Source organism: Sabethes cyaneus, chromosome 3 (genome assembly GCF_943734655.1).
Source record: "Sabethes cyaneus chromosome 3, idSabCyanKW18_F2, whole genome shotgun sequence".
Taxonomy (NCBI): domain Eukaryota; kingdom Metazoa; phylum Arthropoda; class Insecta; order Diptera; family Culicidae; genus Sabethes; species Sabethes cyaneus.
In genome coordinates this window covers 73,525,445-73,543,793 of record NC_071355.1, presented here as the reverse complement: position 1 = coordinate 73,543,793, position 18,349 = coordinate 73,525,445, and the positions used below count along the sequence as shown (strand labels likewise).

Below are 18,349 nucleotides of genomic sequence, written 5' to 3'. Positions count from 1 at the left end.
AATAATACAACGTACTAAGCTGTGCAAAACCGTGGGAAGCGTACACAATCTGCAATCAGCTGTGTTTTTATTTATACTCGACTGTCATTTAATGCCGGCTGACGGCGGTCGAAGCCTCAAACGTCGAAAACTTAAATGGTCGGAAACATCGAAACGCAATTGGTACCCCCAGGACATTTCAGTGGGTACAGCCGGAACTCGTTATCCACTTTTTCGCGCGCTTAATGCCGGCTAGTGGGTACACTTTTCGACAATGTTTATTTGCTTTTGGGAACTCCGCTTACGTACGCTTGAAAGTTATACAACAATAATCAAGGCTGGAAATATCAACTTGACGTGAATAAATTTGCCAAAGGCATGCTAACGTTTTCCGAAAGTTGTACCCACTAACCACTATTACGCACGCGAAAAGGTGGATAGCGTGTTTTCGCGTGCGTAATGACAACTAGTGGGTACAGTCTTCGGAAAATATTAGCGGCTTTTGGCAACTTTATTCACGTCAAGCTAACATTTCCATCCTTGACTGTTGTTGTAGGACTATCAAGCGTACGTGAGCGGGGTTGCCAAAAGAAAATAAACATTCTCGAAAAGTGTACCCACTAGCCGCCATTAGGTGCGCGAAAAGGTAGATAACTTCATTCATTTTCGCGCGGGTAATGGCGGCTAGTGGGTATACTTTTCGACAATGTTTATTTGCATTTGGGAACTCCGCTTACGTATCCACCTTTTCGCGTGCGTAATTTGCCTTGCCAGCGTTGCTGATATTGTTCAGGGTTTTGGCTGAATAAAAAAGAAAGGGAAGTATTTTTGCTTTTGTCAAAATATTGTATTATTGTATCCTACAAATTACGTTAAACCAAATTTATATTTATTTTTGTAACTTTTTATTTACATTATTATATAAGCACATACACATAAAGGCCCAAACAGAATGCTGCGTCAACGCATCCGTCAGCGTCAATTTGACAGTAAACCCATGGGAAAACTGTCAGAATGACGCCGACGGACGCGTTGACGCCTAGGTTGACGCAGTATTCTGTTTGGGCCTTAAAGCACATAAATGGTGCACAAAAGAACACCGGTACTGGAAATAATTTTCTGAAAAAAGGTCTAATTATAAATGCCTCACACTAAACAAAACCAACATTTTTATGATTATAGTTATACCTAGATGCAGATTGTTGATTTGTTTTGTTTGGCTATACGAACGAAAACTGAAGGTTGCAAATATAAATTTGGAATTTTCTTACCTAGAATCGGAAACTGCAACGAGCAGCGCTTGTCATCTCTTGTCACTTGTTATGACAAACAGAATAGAGCGAAAAACGAAGAAGACGAACCGGTTCTGAATGTCAAATTCAGCCGGCGCCATATTGATTCTGTTCGATTTCTGCCAGGCATCCGACTTTTTCGTAAGCGGGGAAGTGGAGCATAAGTTTCACAGTGTAACGAGCGCATACATTTTGCGAGCCATCATTGATGCACCCCTAGCCTCCAGTGGGAGCAAGTCGATGACGTTTTTGACAACCAAAAGAAAAGCTGAAAAAAGGAAAAAAAGCCGTGTCCAGTTGTCAAATTTTTGCATCCTCTTGCGCTTCCTTGTGTAAGTTCCGCAGCAGACGAGCATTAAACTCCGATTTTACCAGTGAAAAATGGCAGATTCCGAGGTAAGTTATGAAAATCAACGAAAATAAATACTCACCACGTATTCCTCGAGTAAATGGCGCCCACTTATATCAATATTCGACTAATTTCCCGTTTGAACTTAATTTCACCAGCTCGCGAAAGCTTTAAAGGACCTGCCGAACCGAGTGCTGAATGTTAGCGTCGAAGAACGACCGGAACTGTTCCGTAATGTTACCGCTGTGTTGCCCAATCCCGGTAAGCAATATTTTGTTTGTTACTTCATAGAAATTTGCAAATTTTATTAATTTTTTTCTCCGAACCGAATGCAGACAAATTTGTAACCTCACTTTGTTTTCCTGTGATTGATTTTGTTAAAAAAATGATTTCTTTTTGCAGGGATCAATGCCACTATCGTTCGCGGAATTTGTAAGGTAATTGGAACGACTCTGACTAAATATAAGGATCCCGCTTCGCAGGCCTTAGTACGGGACCTAATTGTAGCCCTGTTAAAGCAGCATCCTGATTTGGTTTACGAGCATATGAACAATGTACTAAAAGCGCTGGTGTCAAAGGATCTGGCCGCTGCTCCACCGCTTAAGGGTGCACAGGCCGCGGTGCTGGCTCTCGGTTGGGCCAATCTGGTCGCGTTGCATGGAAACCATGAGTCAGATGTCGGCAAGAAGGAGTTTTTGAAGCTAATCGAGAATCAAGCTGCGTTGTATCAGCTGTCCTTGACCTCCGGGATTCAAAAGATTTCGGATAAGGCGTACAGTTTTTTGAAAGAATTCTTCGCTAAAAAAGAAGACATAGAGAAAGTTTATTTTGAAAAACTGTTGGCGCTAGAGCCGTCCAGTTCGGTGGTGCTTTTACTATCTGTGATTCTTCGTTACTGCAAGGAAGAGTTCGATTCCGGCGCTTTACTAGAGCAGAATAAAGCCAAACTGCTGGATCGTGTCGTAAAAGGATTGATCACCGTTAAGGTCAAGCCTCATGCCAGTGACATCTCCGGTTGTGCTCCAGTATTTAGTGCCATCGACAAGGAAGAATTTAAAAGTACCATTCTACCGGCACTGCAGCGTTCTATGCTTCGATCGCCGGAGATAATATTGCGAGCCGTGGGTGCTATTGTTTGCGAGATTCAAGCCGACATTAGTGATTTCGCATTGGATTTGGGTAAATCGTTGGTACAGAATTTGGCATCCAAGGACGAAACCGTGCGACATGAAGCGGTCGAATCACTTAAACAGGTGGCCATGAAATGTAGCTCTCCGAAGGCAATCGAGGCGATGCTGAAAGAGGTGTTTGCCATACTGAATGGTTCCGGTGGAAAGATTACTATAATGGAGCTAAGGATCAACTTGCTGCAGGTTAGAGAATAGTGAACACAATTCAGTACAGTATGGAAAGAACTAAATTTAAACTATTTCAATTTTAATTGCAGGGTGCAGGAAATTTAAGTTACAATCAGATTAGCTGCAACGACATACAAGTGCTCATGCCAACAGTTATCGAGTATTTCACTAAGGCACTTGAAACCGAGCTGCAGGAGAAGGCTCTCTGTCATACACTGGAAATGTTTGGTCTGTGGTCTATCAATGTTCGCGGGGAAATACCGTCGAAAATTGTACAAACCTTCAAAAAGGGTTTGGAAGCTAAATCTCCGGTACTGCGAACCAGTTATTTACAGTGGTTCCTCGCTTGTTTAGAAAATGGATCACTACCGAGTGGAAGTGATTTTACTTCTGCGCTATCGAAAATTGTGGAGAAAGCTGCTCAAAATCCTACCCAGACACCGATGGTGTCGGAGGGCGTTGGAGCGGCTTGTATAATACTGGCCACCAATAATGAAGTCAGCGATTCACTGAAGGACTTTTGGAACGTTGTGTTAGACATGAATAAGCGAACATTCCTGAGTGAAAAATTTCTTGCCAACACGGCAACCGAAACGCTTTGCTACGTAATGTTGTACTGCGAACGATTACTGTTGAATCACTATGAAAGTTTGAAAGGTTCGCCGGAAACTCTATTCAAAGCAGTAATCTTTTGTGCAAGTTCGCCTCACAAAAAAGTTCGACGATATTGCGTTCCGCGTGTAAAAACAATTGTCAACAGTGTGAATGGAGTTTCACTAGCTAAAAGCCTTCTGCAAGAATTGGTCCGTTTTGTTGAAACCGTACGAATCCTCAGCGAAGGCGAACAGGAGGAGGGTGTGGTTCCAGCTCAGGCTTTGGTGGACATTATACAAACAGTAACCGAGATCGATTCGATTTCCAACGCTGACGCGCAAGCCATAGCATTGAAGGCTCTGCTTTGCGCACATCATCCGGCAGCGGTATCCGTAAGGTCCGACCTGTGGGAGTCCATTTTAAAACGCTACGAATTGGATGGAAAATACTTCATTTCGATGAATTCCACCGCTATCAAGGAATCGTTCTTTAACAGTTACAAAGCGACCACAATGTACGAGAATACCCTGGCGACGCTGGCTCGTATAAGCCCGGAAGCGATTCTTCCGGTTCTGGTGAAAAATGTGACGGAGCATTTGAACAATTCCCGCATGTCGAATGTAAGCGATGAGGAGTACTTTACCTACTTGACACCGGATGGTGAACTGTACGATAAGAGTGTTATACCTAATTCGGACGAACAAATGAACACGGCTCATTTGAAACGTGAAAATAAAGCTTACAGGTGAGTTAAAATACATAGAACAGGCATCCATTCCGCGACAAATTTTGTGGGAATTCTTGGATAAAGTTTCAAACTAAAATCACTTAATATACTAGCTTCACCACCACTATAGTTTCTCAACTAAACGATTCTTTTCTACATGAAATGTTTACATACTGACAACAGCTTACCTTTGGCGCTAGTATAACTTTTTTATTTTGCTTTAGTTGGCGACGGTTCATTATCGATCTGGCACCGAACGAATTGTGGTTTTGCAGTACAGTCTGTTCCTGGCTGCTGAAGATAGTTTTGGCAACTCTTATCGCGCATTCTGGCCACATGCTCTGCCATACTCCATTTTCCATTTTGCCATTCAGTATTGATCGGAGAGTTTTACCCACGAAAACCCAAGTACTCGTCGATCAGCTTCCTTTAGCGTCCATGATTCATGTCCGTAAAGGGCCACCGGAATACGTAACCAGTAAAAAGTCTGATTCACAACTGTAGTTCATAGTTTTACTTCGCGGCTTACATTGTTGCCACATGTCACGAGCGTTCTAAGCTATATGAACTCCTCTACTACTTTATATTGTTCCCCATCTAGCTCCACCACGGCAGCAGCACCATTAGGATTCTCACGATCCCAGCTAGCATGTACTTAGTTTTGATTCCCATTCAAAAAGCCTAAGGGCCTTTCTGATCTACGGTTGATTTCGATGATATCGACGTCATCCGCAAAATCAATAAGCATGTGAGATTTCACGATAACGTTCGCTCCGTGTATTGAGGTCTCACCCACTATTCTGACGCATGATTTTGATGCAGCGTCATGCGAATCAGCCTATCTAGTTTCTGGCTCATTTCGTTTGACTAAAGCGTACGCCGCCTTAAGGTCGTTAACAGACGTTGAGCCTGCTTTGTACAGCCGCCCGCTCTCTGCTTTTTGGAGTTCAGCTAGGATACCGTCTTTCTTAGCAGCATTACCGTTTTTCAGCTCGCTGATTTACTTCACAACTTCCTCCTGTGCTCCGCTGCTTAGCCTTCACTCACCATTCTTTTCGTGTTCCCGCTGATTTACATGTTTAGGGGCCGTGCACTAATTACGTAAGGGGGTTTTCCTCATTTTTGAACCCCCCTTCCCCCTATATAAGATTTTGTAAGATTAAGGCCAATCCCCCTCCCACCCTGTAAAATCTTAGTAAGATTTTTTGAAACATCAAAATTCAAGTTTTATTTAAAAAGTTAGACATTCAAAGAATATTGAAACAAGCAACAAAGTTCATAAAAACCAAACGTGTCTCATTTGCTATGCAGCGCACTAATTCCAACACTAGATTTAATGTACGGTACGGAAGAAAACCCGTTTGCCGTTTTGTCGGAAGTTAAATTTTGTGCTGGCGACACAATACTTAGACTCTGGCTGCGACGAAATTTATGAAGCTCGTGAAACTATCACTGGACAATAGATGAAGGCCACGTGTTCTAATGACAGGACGGACCCAACAAACATTTTTGTTGAATAACAGCTTGTCAAGCGCTTGTTTATTAGATATTAGCTGTATAATGGTTGAATAAACTGCTCTTCATATAAAATGTTTGTTGGGGAAGAATTCCACCCTGCTGATATGCGCATTTGCATCTCCAATGATGATGTCCACGTCATGTATTGGGCACTGCCCATAGGTCTTCGTAGAACTCATCCTTAGTATCGTCGGGTTTATCGTTTGTCAGAACGTAAACACTGATTAGGCTGTAGTTAAAAATTTTTCCCTTAATTCTCAACACATGGTCATCTTCGTGCCTCCATTGGATAACTCGTTGTTTAGGTTACGCACTACGAAACTGATACCGTGTCTACTCTTCCTGCTTCCGGAGCTACTTGAGAAACACCGAACGTAGATTGAAAAGAAACCCAAATTCTTCCTGAAGCATGTCAATCAACAGCGAAAAGATAACGGCCTTGCTTCGGTCATGTCTTTGCAAAGTGAATTTGCAGCAACATAGAACAGATTTTACTATTTTATATCATTTTATATCATCGTTAATTATTATCAAACAAATTAACATTACTTATTTGGTCTGCATGAAAAATTGGCGAACTTTGGAGTTTACCCTTGCTTGTTGTTTGTACTGGGACAGCTCTCTTTTCACCAAAGCCCAATACCACTCGATGGGGTGTAACTCTGGACAGTTAGGTGGATTCGCCTCCTTCGGTACAGGATGCCAAATCTAGCCAACACAGCAAGGGTACATCATGGCTGTCTAGGAACGGTAACAATCGTTTCTGCATGCATTCTTCACGGTATATTTCCCTGTTAATCGTTTTCGTAGTGATGTAACTTTTGCTTGCTCGACCACAGCTGCATATGGCCTGCCATACTAAATATTTTTTAGGGAACTTGGCTTTTTTCTTTTTCCTAAAATGCTCTGCAACGCCATTCCGTTTCATGGCAGTGTAAAAAGACATACCAGGAAGCTGTTTAAAGTCTTCTAGGGCATACGTTTCATCGTCCATTATAACGCATGGAAACTTCGTTAAATATTCGCGATAAAGCTTACCTTCGCATCCTTGTGGTGGTTCCTCAGATCCGTTTTTGTTCTACTTCCCTCCTTCCTAGCTGTTATCAAGCGAGTATCGAACGATTTTAAAACACTGTGAACAGTGCTTGGAGGAAATCCAAGCTTTTTGGCAAGTTTTCTTAACGAGAGATCAGGATTTTCATTGCGACCGCACACAATTGCTTTTCACACCTGCTCTTCTTTCGACGCTATTTTACGCTGAGTGCTTGTAATATAAACAATTTTCAAAAAGAACAGATGTACGTCTACCACTCTGCAAAATATTTCACTCATTGTTAATGTATTTCCGAAGCCGAACAAGCCTTAGAGCAGAAATTTCCACATACGTCCAGTGCGTCCTTGTACTTAACAACTGTTTGACTCATCTCCCTATCGACGAAGCTATGGCCATATCAGCCGCTGCGAAGCTAAAATCCTTTCATTCTCTCGGACCAGATAGATTCTGCTGAAATATTGTACCAACGCCCTGGTTGCTCCGATGAGCTTACAGATCAATCTATCACTCAGTGTCTTCCCAACAGTTTGGACGTCGACACACAAGTTTCCTGTTTATAACATCGGGAGAAGTAGAATTGTGAATAACTATCGGGATATCTGTTACCTACTTTACTTTTTCGGCGACAATCCGCTCATCGAATTGATGCCGAATTCAGGAGCCGTTTACACGTTTCTCGATCGTGGGCTGCCACTCTCCTGTTTTCCCTAACATCCGCAGTTCTAGCATCCACGTCAACAGTGCTTATCCAACGAGTACGGGGTCTGCCTCGAAGTCGTCGGTCTCTGTCAGGTTCTCTGCTAAATATTGTTTTCGCTGATCTATCATCCGGCATCCTTGCTACATGGCCAGCCCATTGCAGCCTGCCGTGCTGTAGTTGCTTCACAATATCCACATCTTTGAATACTTGGTATATTTCATGATTCATGCGCATGTGCCTCGCTCCTTCGTCTAAAATGCCGTTAAGAATTGATCTTACGCTCAAAAACACCAAGAGCTCGTCGTTCGCTCTCTTTCAACGTTCACGCTTCGTGGCAATAGAGTACCACCGGGAGAATTAAGGTCTTGGAATTAAGGTTTTGTACGGAGTTGCAGGCTACGGAACCTCAGCTGGCTACGTAATCCGTAGAAGACCGCTATCCACCTTTTTACTTCACGGCTCATAACGTAGTCAAACGTCCAGTAACGTACCAAGATAAACAAATTCTTCGACCACTTCAAAAGTATCTTCATCTCTCACTACAGTTCCAACACCCGAAGGGTGCCAGCAGCCATATGCATTGTTTTGGTAGAATTTATGATAAAACATAAGGGTGAGACATCGGATTTGTAACGTTAGATGGTTAGGAGCAAGGTGACAAATTATTCAATTTGCTGTTCAACATTGTATCGGAAGGTGCTATTCGAAGGGCAGGCTGCAGAGAAGCGGTACCGTCATCACGAAATCTCATATACTTCTAGGGTTCGCGGACGACAACGATATCATCGGTGTTAACCGTAGAGCTGTGGAAGAAGCGTACACGGAAAGCTGTGACGGTAGGGGGTATCTCTGCACTAAACTCAATATCAAAACTGTTTGAGCTCGTCGAGTAGTGCACCTGTATTCGCATTCTTCAAGCAGTACATCGCAGGCGATCAACACGGTGCCTAAGCGATAACCAATCTTTTAACTCTCACATCCCACCTGGTAAAAAACTTCGATGACCGGTCGCAGACGGATGTCACTCCGATCGCCATATAGAATTTAATATCGACAACTTTATCTCAGGTTCTTTCACTACTTGCTCTGGAATCCCATCAGGTACTGTTGCGAAGCCCACACTCATGTGGTCTAATTTTCTCACACACGCTTGTTCTAACAAACACACCGACATAAACATCTATTTCGAAATCTCTTATCCATGCACTACGATGAGTTTTTGCGAGTGTGTATTTAACTAACAGTCACGATCGTCGCTCTCGATCATCATGCCAGCTCGAGCAGCTGATACCGATTACTCGCAAGTGTTCGCACTCTCACCGGCGTGTAGAATCTAGGGTGTAAGATGAAGAAGAAAAGATAAAGTGATGTCAGATCTGTATCCCAGTGTCCCGCTAGCCTTACGGGCTGCTTGCTGCTCATGAAGTGTTTGCTTCGTGAGCAGGCTATGAAGAAAGACACTTGCGGATCACTTTGCTATTTTTTCGAAATGGTGCATAGATAACCACATGATGCTGAACTCCGTCAACTCGGCTCGCTTCAATTTCAGCTTCGACTTTAACGAGGTGCTGAAAACTAGATTCCTGACGCTAGCTCGCACATTCTAGGATAGTGTATCACTAGGGTCATAAGGTCTGTTGATATTTTTACGTAAACAGTAACAAATACTGCACGGAACTAGTCGATGTAGCTCTCGCACAAGCAAGCTAGCTTTCAATCGTTAACCATTAAACGTTTCCTTGTTCTTTGCCGTGTTTTATACCGATTGATCCGTTCCGTATCCAGGTGAGATCCAGTCGCCTCCAGGTACGATGCTGGTCTATAATAAGTCAATCATCGTATGTTCGAGAACCGCTTAATTGATTTCGAGGTACGATGCTGGTCTAACAAGCCAGTCGTCATATGTTCGAATCTCGGCTAGGCGACGCTGCTAGATAGAGTCAGTAGGTTTGTTGTACTAGCCTTGTAACTGTCCAGTAAATAGCCGGTTGTGGAGTCTGTCGATAAAGAAGAGTCAAGTCTTAGAAAGATGTTTAAGCCCAAGGCTTTTTCTCGTATGTTCGAATTTTAGCTGGCCGATGCTGCTAGATAGAGCCAGTAGGATTGATTGTAATTGTCCCGTATTCCAACAACCGACTGCGAAATCTGTCGATAAAGAAGGGTAGAAAACGTTTGAGCCAAAGGCTTTGTGTGAGAGTTTCGGTATACTACGGTCGCGATAGCTGCATCTCGCTAACGAGTCTGCCATCTGTATCTAGGTATAGCTTGCGGGTTACAGTTTTACATATTCAACCATTCGCTTCGAGACAGACGCTGTTTGGGCCGCCCCTTGTAGAATTTCATGCAACTTTATAGTTTCTTTATAGCAATTTGGCATATATTTTATCCAAGTGCGGAGCTTTTGTTTGGATGTCTGTTCTATGTGCTTAAAATATTTTAATATGAAACACCTCCTAAAAATGTTTATCATTTCAGTTACAAAGAACAGCTGGAAGAGCTACAGTTACGTCGCGAAATCGAAGAAAAGCGCCGCAAGGAGGGCAAATCCAAACCGCCACAACTGACACCCAAACAGAAGGAAGCAATAGAACGGCAAACCGAAAAGGAAAAGGCCATCAAAGCACGTCTGCGAGAACTGAGCAACATAATCGCGACGCTGATTTCGCAAATCGAAGGTGCCGCCAAGGGAACTCCCGGGCAGCTGTCGCTCTTTTTCCCGACCCTTCTGCCTGCAATTCTGCGTGTATTTGCCTCCCCGCTGGCAGCTCCGGCAATGGTTAAGCTCTACCTGCGACTGATGGAGACATGCTTTGACGGGGACCTGGTCGAGGTCGGACGGGATTTGGCTATCGCAACGATTCGGCTGAGTAAACCGCATTGTGATTTGGAGGAAAGCTGGTGCAGTGCCAATATTCTGGAACTCGTTAGTGATATCCTGGTAGCGCTGTACGATGAAACTATCGATAAGTATAACGTTCACATTGGGGAGGATGATGCTAAGAGCTATCTGCTGAATGCACCGGCGTTCAGTTATACGTTTGAGTTTTTGAAACGGGCTCTGACGATGCCGGATGCGGCCAAGGATGAAAGTTTGCTGGTCAATGGTATACAGATTATTGCGTACCATGCGCAGCTGAAGGGAGACACGGTTGATGGGCAGGATTTTGAAGATTTATACCATCCAAGGTATATGCCACGGTTGGAAATGCTGAAGCTGTTGCTAAGGTTAATCCAACAGCAGCGGGGACGGGTTCAGACGCAGGCAGTGTCAGCTTTGCTGGATGTGGCTGAAAGTAGTTCGGGAAAAGAATACACCGCTAAGGCGGATCATAGAGAAATTGAGTGCTTGCTGGTGGCTTTGCAAGACGAGTTGGAAGCGGTCAGAGATGTTGCGTTGAGAGCGTTGGCTATTATGATTAAAACTCTACCTTCGATTACTGATGATTACGAACTTGGACTGAGGTTGACCAGAAGGCTTTGGGTTGCGAAACACGATGTGTGTCAGGATACTAAACAGCTTGCGGAAAATGTTTGGGTTCAGGGCAACTTTGAAGTGCCGATTGTGATGGCCGATGAACTGATGAAGGATATCATTCATCCTGAACCTTGTATCCAGAAGGCTGCTTCTTACGCTTTGGTTTCTATTTTAGGTGAAGATTCCTCGATTATCGATAGTATTGTGGAGCAGCTGTTGGAGATTTATCAAGATAAACTGACGATGATTCCGGCGAAGTTGGATCAGTTTGACCGAGAGGTGGAACCAGCTATAGATCCGTGGGGTCCGCGAAGAGGTGTTGCAATAGCTCTAAGTCAAGTTGCCCCCTTCTTGACGGCCGAATTGGTAAACAATTTGACACAGTTTATGGTTTCGACTGGTTTGCGCGATCGTGAAGAAATTGTTCACAAAGAGATGCTAGCCGCTTCGTTGGCGATTGTTGAGCATCATGGAAAAGAGAGCGTGTCCTATTTGTTGCCAACCTTTGAGGAGTTTTTGGATAAGGCACCAAACAATAGTGATTACGATAACATTCGCCAGGCGGTGGTGATTTTGATGGGTTCCTTGGCTCGCCATTTGGATCGCGATGATAGTCGTATTCAGCCGATTGTAAATCGTTTATTGGCAGCTTTGGCGACGCCGTCGCAGCAGGTTCAAGAGTCGGTAGCTAACTGTATTCCTCATTTGATTCCATCCGTGAAAGAACAGGCACCACAGATGGTTCGGAAACTTATGCAACAGCTGGTTAAGTCGGAAAAATACGGTGTTCGGCGAGGAGCTGCCTATGGAATAGCTGGCATCGTGAAGGGTCTCGGAATTTTATCCCTAAAGCAGCTTGACATTATGACAAAATTAACAAATCACATTCAAGATAAGAAAAATTACAAGTGCCGAGAAGGTGCGCTGTTTGCATTCGAAATGCTGTGCTCTACGCTGGGCCGTTTGTTTGAGCCGTACATCGTGCATGTTTTGCCCCATTTGTTGCAGTGTTTTGGAGATTCTTCGTCCTACGTTCGAGAAGCAGCTGATGAGTGTGCTAAGACGGTTATGGCCAAGCTATCGGCTCATGGTGTAAAGCTGGTGCTACCTTCTTTGCTTAATGCCCTGGATGAAGACTCATGGCGAACGAAGACCGCATCTGTTGAGCTGCTCGGAGCAATGGCTTTCTGCGCTCCGAAACAACTCTCATCCTGCTTACCAAGCATCGTACCAAAACTGATGGAAGTACTGGGCGACTCGCACATCAAAGTACAGGAAGCTGGTGCTGACGCTTTGAAAGTTATCGGAAGTGTCATCAAAAATCCGGAAATTCAAGCAATCGTACCGGTTCTTCTGAAAGCTTTAGAAAACCCCTCAACCAAAACTTCGGCCTGTCTACAAAGTTTGTTAGAGACAAAATTTGTACATTTCATCGATGCCCCATCGCTTGCTCTAATCATGCCAGTTGTTCAGCGCGCCTTCATGGATCGTTCGACGGAAACCCGCAAAATGGCAGCTCAAATCATCGGAAACATGTACTCACTGACCGATCAGAAGGATCTAACACCCTACCTACCGAATATTATCCCAGGATTGAAGACATCCCTGCTGGATCCCGTACCGGAGGTACGTGCCGTTTCGTCTCGCGCTCTGGGAGCCATGGTCAAGGGTATGGGCGAGTCTTCATTCGAAGATCTGCTACCGTGGTTGATGCAAACCTTAACGTCCGAGAGCAGCAGCGTTGACCGTTCCGGTGCCGCTCAAGGTTTGTCGGAGGTGGTCGGAGGCTTGGGCGTGGAAAAACTGCACAAACTGATGCCGGAAATTATTGCTACGGCCGAGCGAACGGACATTGCACCGCACGTTAAGGACGGTTACATTATGATGTTTATCTACATGCCAAGTGCTTTCCCGAACGACTTCACGCCGTACATTGGACAGATCATCAATCCGATCCTGAAGGCTTTGGCCGATGAGAATGAATACGTCCGGGATACTGCTTTGAAGGCTGGTCAAAGAATTGTTAACCTGTATGCCGAGTCGGCCATTGCGCTGTTGTTGCCTGAGCTGGAAAAAGGTTTGTTCGACGATAACTGGCGTATTCGGTACAGTTCCGTTCAACTGTTGGGAGATTTGCTGTACAAGATATCCGGAGTTTCTGGAAAGATGACGACGCAGACGGCGTCTGAAGATGACAACTTTGGAACGGAACAAAGCCACAAAGCTATTATCAGGAGTTTGGGTGCTGAACGAAGGAACCGTGTATTGGCTGGACTGTACATGGGTCGCAGTGATGTTTCGCTTATGGTCCGACAAGCAGCGCTGCATGTGTGGAAAGTTGTTGTCACAAACACTCCGCGAACACTTCGAGAAATTCTACCTACTTTGTTCAGTCTTCTGCTGGGTTGTTTGGCCAGCACCAGCTACGATAAACGCCAGGTTGCGGCTAGAACTTTAGGAGATTTGGTTCGCAAGTTGGGCGAACGAGTATTACCCGAAATCATTCCGATTCTGGAACGTGGTTTGAATTCGGATCAAGCCGATCAACGCCAGGGTGTATGTATCGGTCTGTCCGAAATCATGGCGTCCACCTCTAGAGACATGGTGCTAACATTCGTAAATAGTTTGGTTCCTACTGTACGGAAGGCTTTGGCCGACCCTCTCCCAGAGGTTCGCCAAGCTGCTGCTAAGACGTTTGATTCCCTCCATGCAACTGTTGGATCACGTGCTCTGGACGACATCCTGCCATCAATGTTGGAAAGTCTTTCCGATCCAGATCCGGACGTTGCCGAATGGACGCTTGATGGTTTACGTCAAGTTATGGCGATCAAATCGCGTGTCGTCCTGCCATATTTAGTTCCTCAATTGACGGCCAACCCAGTCAACACGAAGGCGTTATCCATTTTAGCTTCCGTTGCTGGAGAAGCCCTTACAAAATATCTTCCTAAGATATTGCCAGCTCTGCTGTCTGCCCTGGCCGGTGCTCAAGGCACTCCAGAGGAAGCTCAAGAACTAGAATACTGCCAGGCAGTCATCCTCTCGGTAAGCGATGAGGTAGGCATTCGCACTATCATGGACACCGTTATGGAATCAACCAAATCGGAAAACCCGGAAACAAGAAAAGCAGCCGCCACACTTCTGTGCGCATTCTGTACACACTCCCCCGGAGATTACTCTCAATACGTTCCACAGTTGCTACGTGGACTGCTGCGCTTGCTGGCCGACTCCGATAGGGACATTTTGCAACGAGCCTGGGATGCACTGAATGCCGTTACCAAAACTCTGGATTCCGCCGAACAGATTGCCCACGTCACGGATGTTCGCCAAGCAGTCAAATTTGCCAGCAGCGATCTCAAGGGTACCGAACTTCCCGGCTTCTGTCTACCAAAAGGTATTACTCCGCTACTGCCCGTTTTCCGCGAAGCCATTCTCAATGGTTTGCCGGAAGAGAAGGAAAATGCTTCGCAAGGTTTGGGCGAAGTTATTCAGCTAACATCGGCATCTTCGCTGCAACCTTCGGTTGTTCACATTACTGGTCCACTAATTCGTATTCTTGGTGATCGTTTCAATGCCGGCGTCAAGGCAGCAGTACTCGAAACCCTCGCCATTCTTCTGCACAAAGTAGGAATCATGCTGAAACAATTCTTACCGCAGCTGCAGACTACATTCCTGAAGGCCTTGCATGACCCGAACAGGATCGTTCGTATTAAGGCTGGACATGCTCTAGCGGAGCTAATCATCATTCATACCAGACCAGATCCTCTGTTTGTGGAGATGCACAACGGCGTAAAGAATGCCGACGACTCGGGAGTACGCGAAACAATGTTGCAATCCCTGCGTGGAATTTTAACCCCTGCCGGTGATAAGATGACAGATCCGTTGAAAAAGCAAATATATGTCACTCTTGCCGCAATGTTAGGACATCCGGAAGATGTAACACGTTCGGCCGCTGCTGGATGCTTCGGTGCACTATGCCGATGGTTAACTCCAGAGCAACTGGATGAAGCTCTTAATTCCCATTTGCTCAATGAAGACTATGGCGATGATGCGGCATTACGACATGGCCGCATTACAGCTCTCTTTGTTGCTCTCAAAGAATATCCTGCGGCAGTCTATACTGAAAAATATGAAGCCAAAATATGCAAAACCATAACATCATCGATAACAACGGATAAAATCCCTACCGCCCTAAACGGCGTACGAGCAGCAGGTTACCTTCTTCAACACGGAATGTGCTCACCAGAAGTCAAACTTCCCCAGCAAATCATTGGTCCCTTCGTCAAATCTATGAACCACATCAGCAATGAGGTGAAACAACTGTTAGCCAAAACCTGCATCCATTTGGCCAAAACAGTCCCGGTTGAAAGCACCGCCCCCGAATACTTACGCTTAGTCATTCCGATGCTCGTTAACGGTACCAAGGAGAAGAATGGTTACGTTAAATCGAACTCCGAAATCGCCCTAGTCTATGTGCTGCGGTTGCGCGAAGGTGATGAAGTACATCAGAAGTGTTTGTCCCTTCTGGAGCCCGGTGCGCGGGAATCGCTCAGCGAAGTAGTCAGCAAGGTTCTACGCAAGGTTGCACTGCAACCGCTGGGCAAAGAAGAAGAATTAGACGACACGATTCTCACGTGATTAGGGTGGCCCTCGCCGGTAAGCATAGGAAAGCAAACACACCTTCGAACGAACGGTGGCTTTGTCACCATTTTTTACGCTACCCTAAGACTTGACGTTGCCAACGACGATTGCCACCACATTGTGCTAACAATCAAACTGTTACGTAACCATTGGCACGCATGGAATAATAAAACCGAAAATTACTATGAGAAAAGTAGATCCACCGTCGATTCGATAATTACAGGAGACATCAAAAGAAAGTCCTGATTAGTCTTGAGTGATCGTAGATTTTTAGGTTTTTTTCTACGCAGTCCCAGTGTCTATCAGTATTGTACGCGTTATGGCAGCAGCCATTGTCGACTGACCTACTATCGCTATCACCTACTACGTATTGATAATTTTGATATCATTGTAGCCATTAAAGATCTCAAAGATTTGGTAAATAAATGTACTCTATTTCTGAAGATTGTCATACCCTGTGTCCATATAAAAACGGTTGGTTGTTATTTAATTTTCGTTTGGTTACGCTTTCGTTCTCCAGGTCAATTATTTTTCTTAGTACGCGAAGTCTACTTAATTGGGGTCTGTAAGACAAGTTTTAATATTACAAGCCTCAGAGCAAAAATACAGTCCAGGCTTGGCACACTCTTTTCACTTCGATTTGATTCGATTAAACGTTAAAACAGCTTTCTAGAGAGTTCGCTTCAAGTGGGTTTTGACGCGCTGTACTCCAGCTTCCCACAAGCCAACAAAATATGGCGCTAGGGGAGAATTGAAATATCATTCATTTTTTTTGAAAAACGTCGGGTCTAATTCTCACAATTACGGCAAAATTTTTTGAAAATCACCATACAGTAGCAGTCGCCTAACATTAGATCTAATTTTAGGGTAACCAACGTATTTTGGACCTCTTCAGCAACTGTACATAATATGGACACTTACAGCAAAATCAAATGCCAGTGACCAAATTATGTATAGCTGCTGATGGGATCCAAAAGGTTGGTTACCCTATTACATAGAAAACGAGAGTTATTTTTTCCCTATCAGTTCATTCCAACATTACACTCATTCGAGTTTAGGGTCAATAAATAGCTCTTCGTTCAAACTACGTTTTTCTGTACCTTCTCTTAATATAGGTTATGGGCACTACGCATAAGGACCTTGCTCACGGAATACTACAGTTTCGTGCAAAGGCTGGTGAACATGAGAACGGGAGTTAACGTATCCGACTTTCCTTAGAAGCAGGTTCATGGAAAAGGACCGCAAAGACATAGCGCTGTTGATAGGGTAGCCAACCTATTTTGGACCACATCAGCAGCTCATAATTTGAACACTTCCATTTGATTTTGCTACAAGTGTCAAAATTATGTACAGCTGCTGATGGGGTCAAAAATACGTTGATTACCCTCTATTACCTAACTGACGAGTGCTTGGAAATCGTAAGAGAGAAGAGAACATTAAAACTAATGTGAAAAGGCTAGGAAGCAACATACGCCGAGAAATCGGTCATCAGTCAGACTCTGGTTCGGAAGCAGTTGGCACGATTTCATATGAAAAATGGAGCTGATATGAGAAGTCATCTCTTGGAGTACGATGGACTTGTAAGAATGTTGAAGACGCAGGCCTGGTTGTGGTCTGCCAATTTGCTATCAACTGCCTATGACGGTGATGCCGATATTGCGGCATGTCCCGGCCAATTTGGTGGATTTGAGTTTGTTTACCATGACTACTGATCTGGTGATAACTGCAACCAAAAAATTGAAGCGCTCCTACTCTGCAGGGCCCGACGGTATTTCCGCCGTAGTTTTAAGTCGATGTATTGAAGCGTTGGCGAATCCGTTGTGTTCAATTTTTATTAAGTCTTTCGAACAAGGTAAATTTCCTGACCTTTGGAAACAACCGTATATGTTTCCGGTATATAAATCTGGCGATCGTCATAATGTACGGAATTATCGCGGAATAACCAGTCTCTCTGCGGCATCAAAGTTGTTCGAAATTATGAGTGAGTGGTGTAAAACAGTTCCGCACTAAGAACTACGTTTCAACGGCTCAACATGGCTTCATGCCTGGTCGATCGGTCTGTACTAATCTGGTGGAGTTCACTTCTATGTGCATTTCGCAAATGGAAAACAAGAAACAAGTTGATGTCATTTATGCAGACTTAAAAGCTGCTTTAGATCGAATTGACCATCTGATACTTTTGCGGAAGCTTTCCCGACTTGGTGCTTCCCAACAAATGATCGAATGGCTAAAATCGTATCTCAGAGGTAGAGTGCTACGAGTTAAACTTTGATCCAGTATTTCATCGGAATTTACGAATATATCTGGAGTCCCTCAAGGTAGTAATATAAGACCCTTGCTTTTCCTACTGTTCTTTAACGATGTTGCGTTACTGTTGGGTGTTGGCTGCAAGTTAGTGTATGCTGATGATTTGAAACTGTTTGCAACCATAAGTAATAAAGACGACTGCTTCGGCTTGCAAGATATGCTTGATATTGTTTGTTGGCTGGTGCAAACTGAACTGCCTTATTGTCAGCGTTGCAAAATGTGAAATGATAAGCTTTTATCGCATCAAAAACGCGATAAACTTTAATCACAGTCAACTTTCGTTCGTTGGGTGTTGGGCTACCTTCAAGTGGGCTACGTTTTAATCGGGCTTCCGTTAATTGGGCCATAGTCCATCTAA

General features: G+C 44.4%; 1 protein-coding gene across 1 annotated transcript; it reads left to right on the top strand.

Annotated features, from left to right (window-relative positions):
* The first annotated feature begins 1,591 nt into the window (after window positions 1-1,591).
* Window positions 1,592-16,075, top strand: LOC128741414 (eIF-2-alpha kinase activator GCN1). The gene is made up of 5 exons (XM_053837215.1): window positions 1,592-1,667; window positions 1,779-1,881; window positions 2,023-2,993; window positions 3,068-4,317; window positions 10,047-16,075. The coding sequence occupies exons 1-5, from the start codon at window positions 1,653-1,655 to the stop codon at window positions 15,679-15,681; spliced, it is 7,974 nt and encodes a 2,657-aa protein (XP_053693190.1). The 5' UTR covers window positions 1,592-1,652; the 3' UTR covers window positions 15,682-16,075.
* Window positions 16,076-18,349: the final 2,274 nt, after the last annotated feature.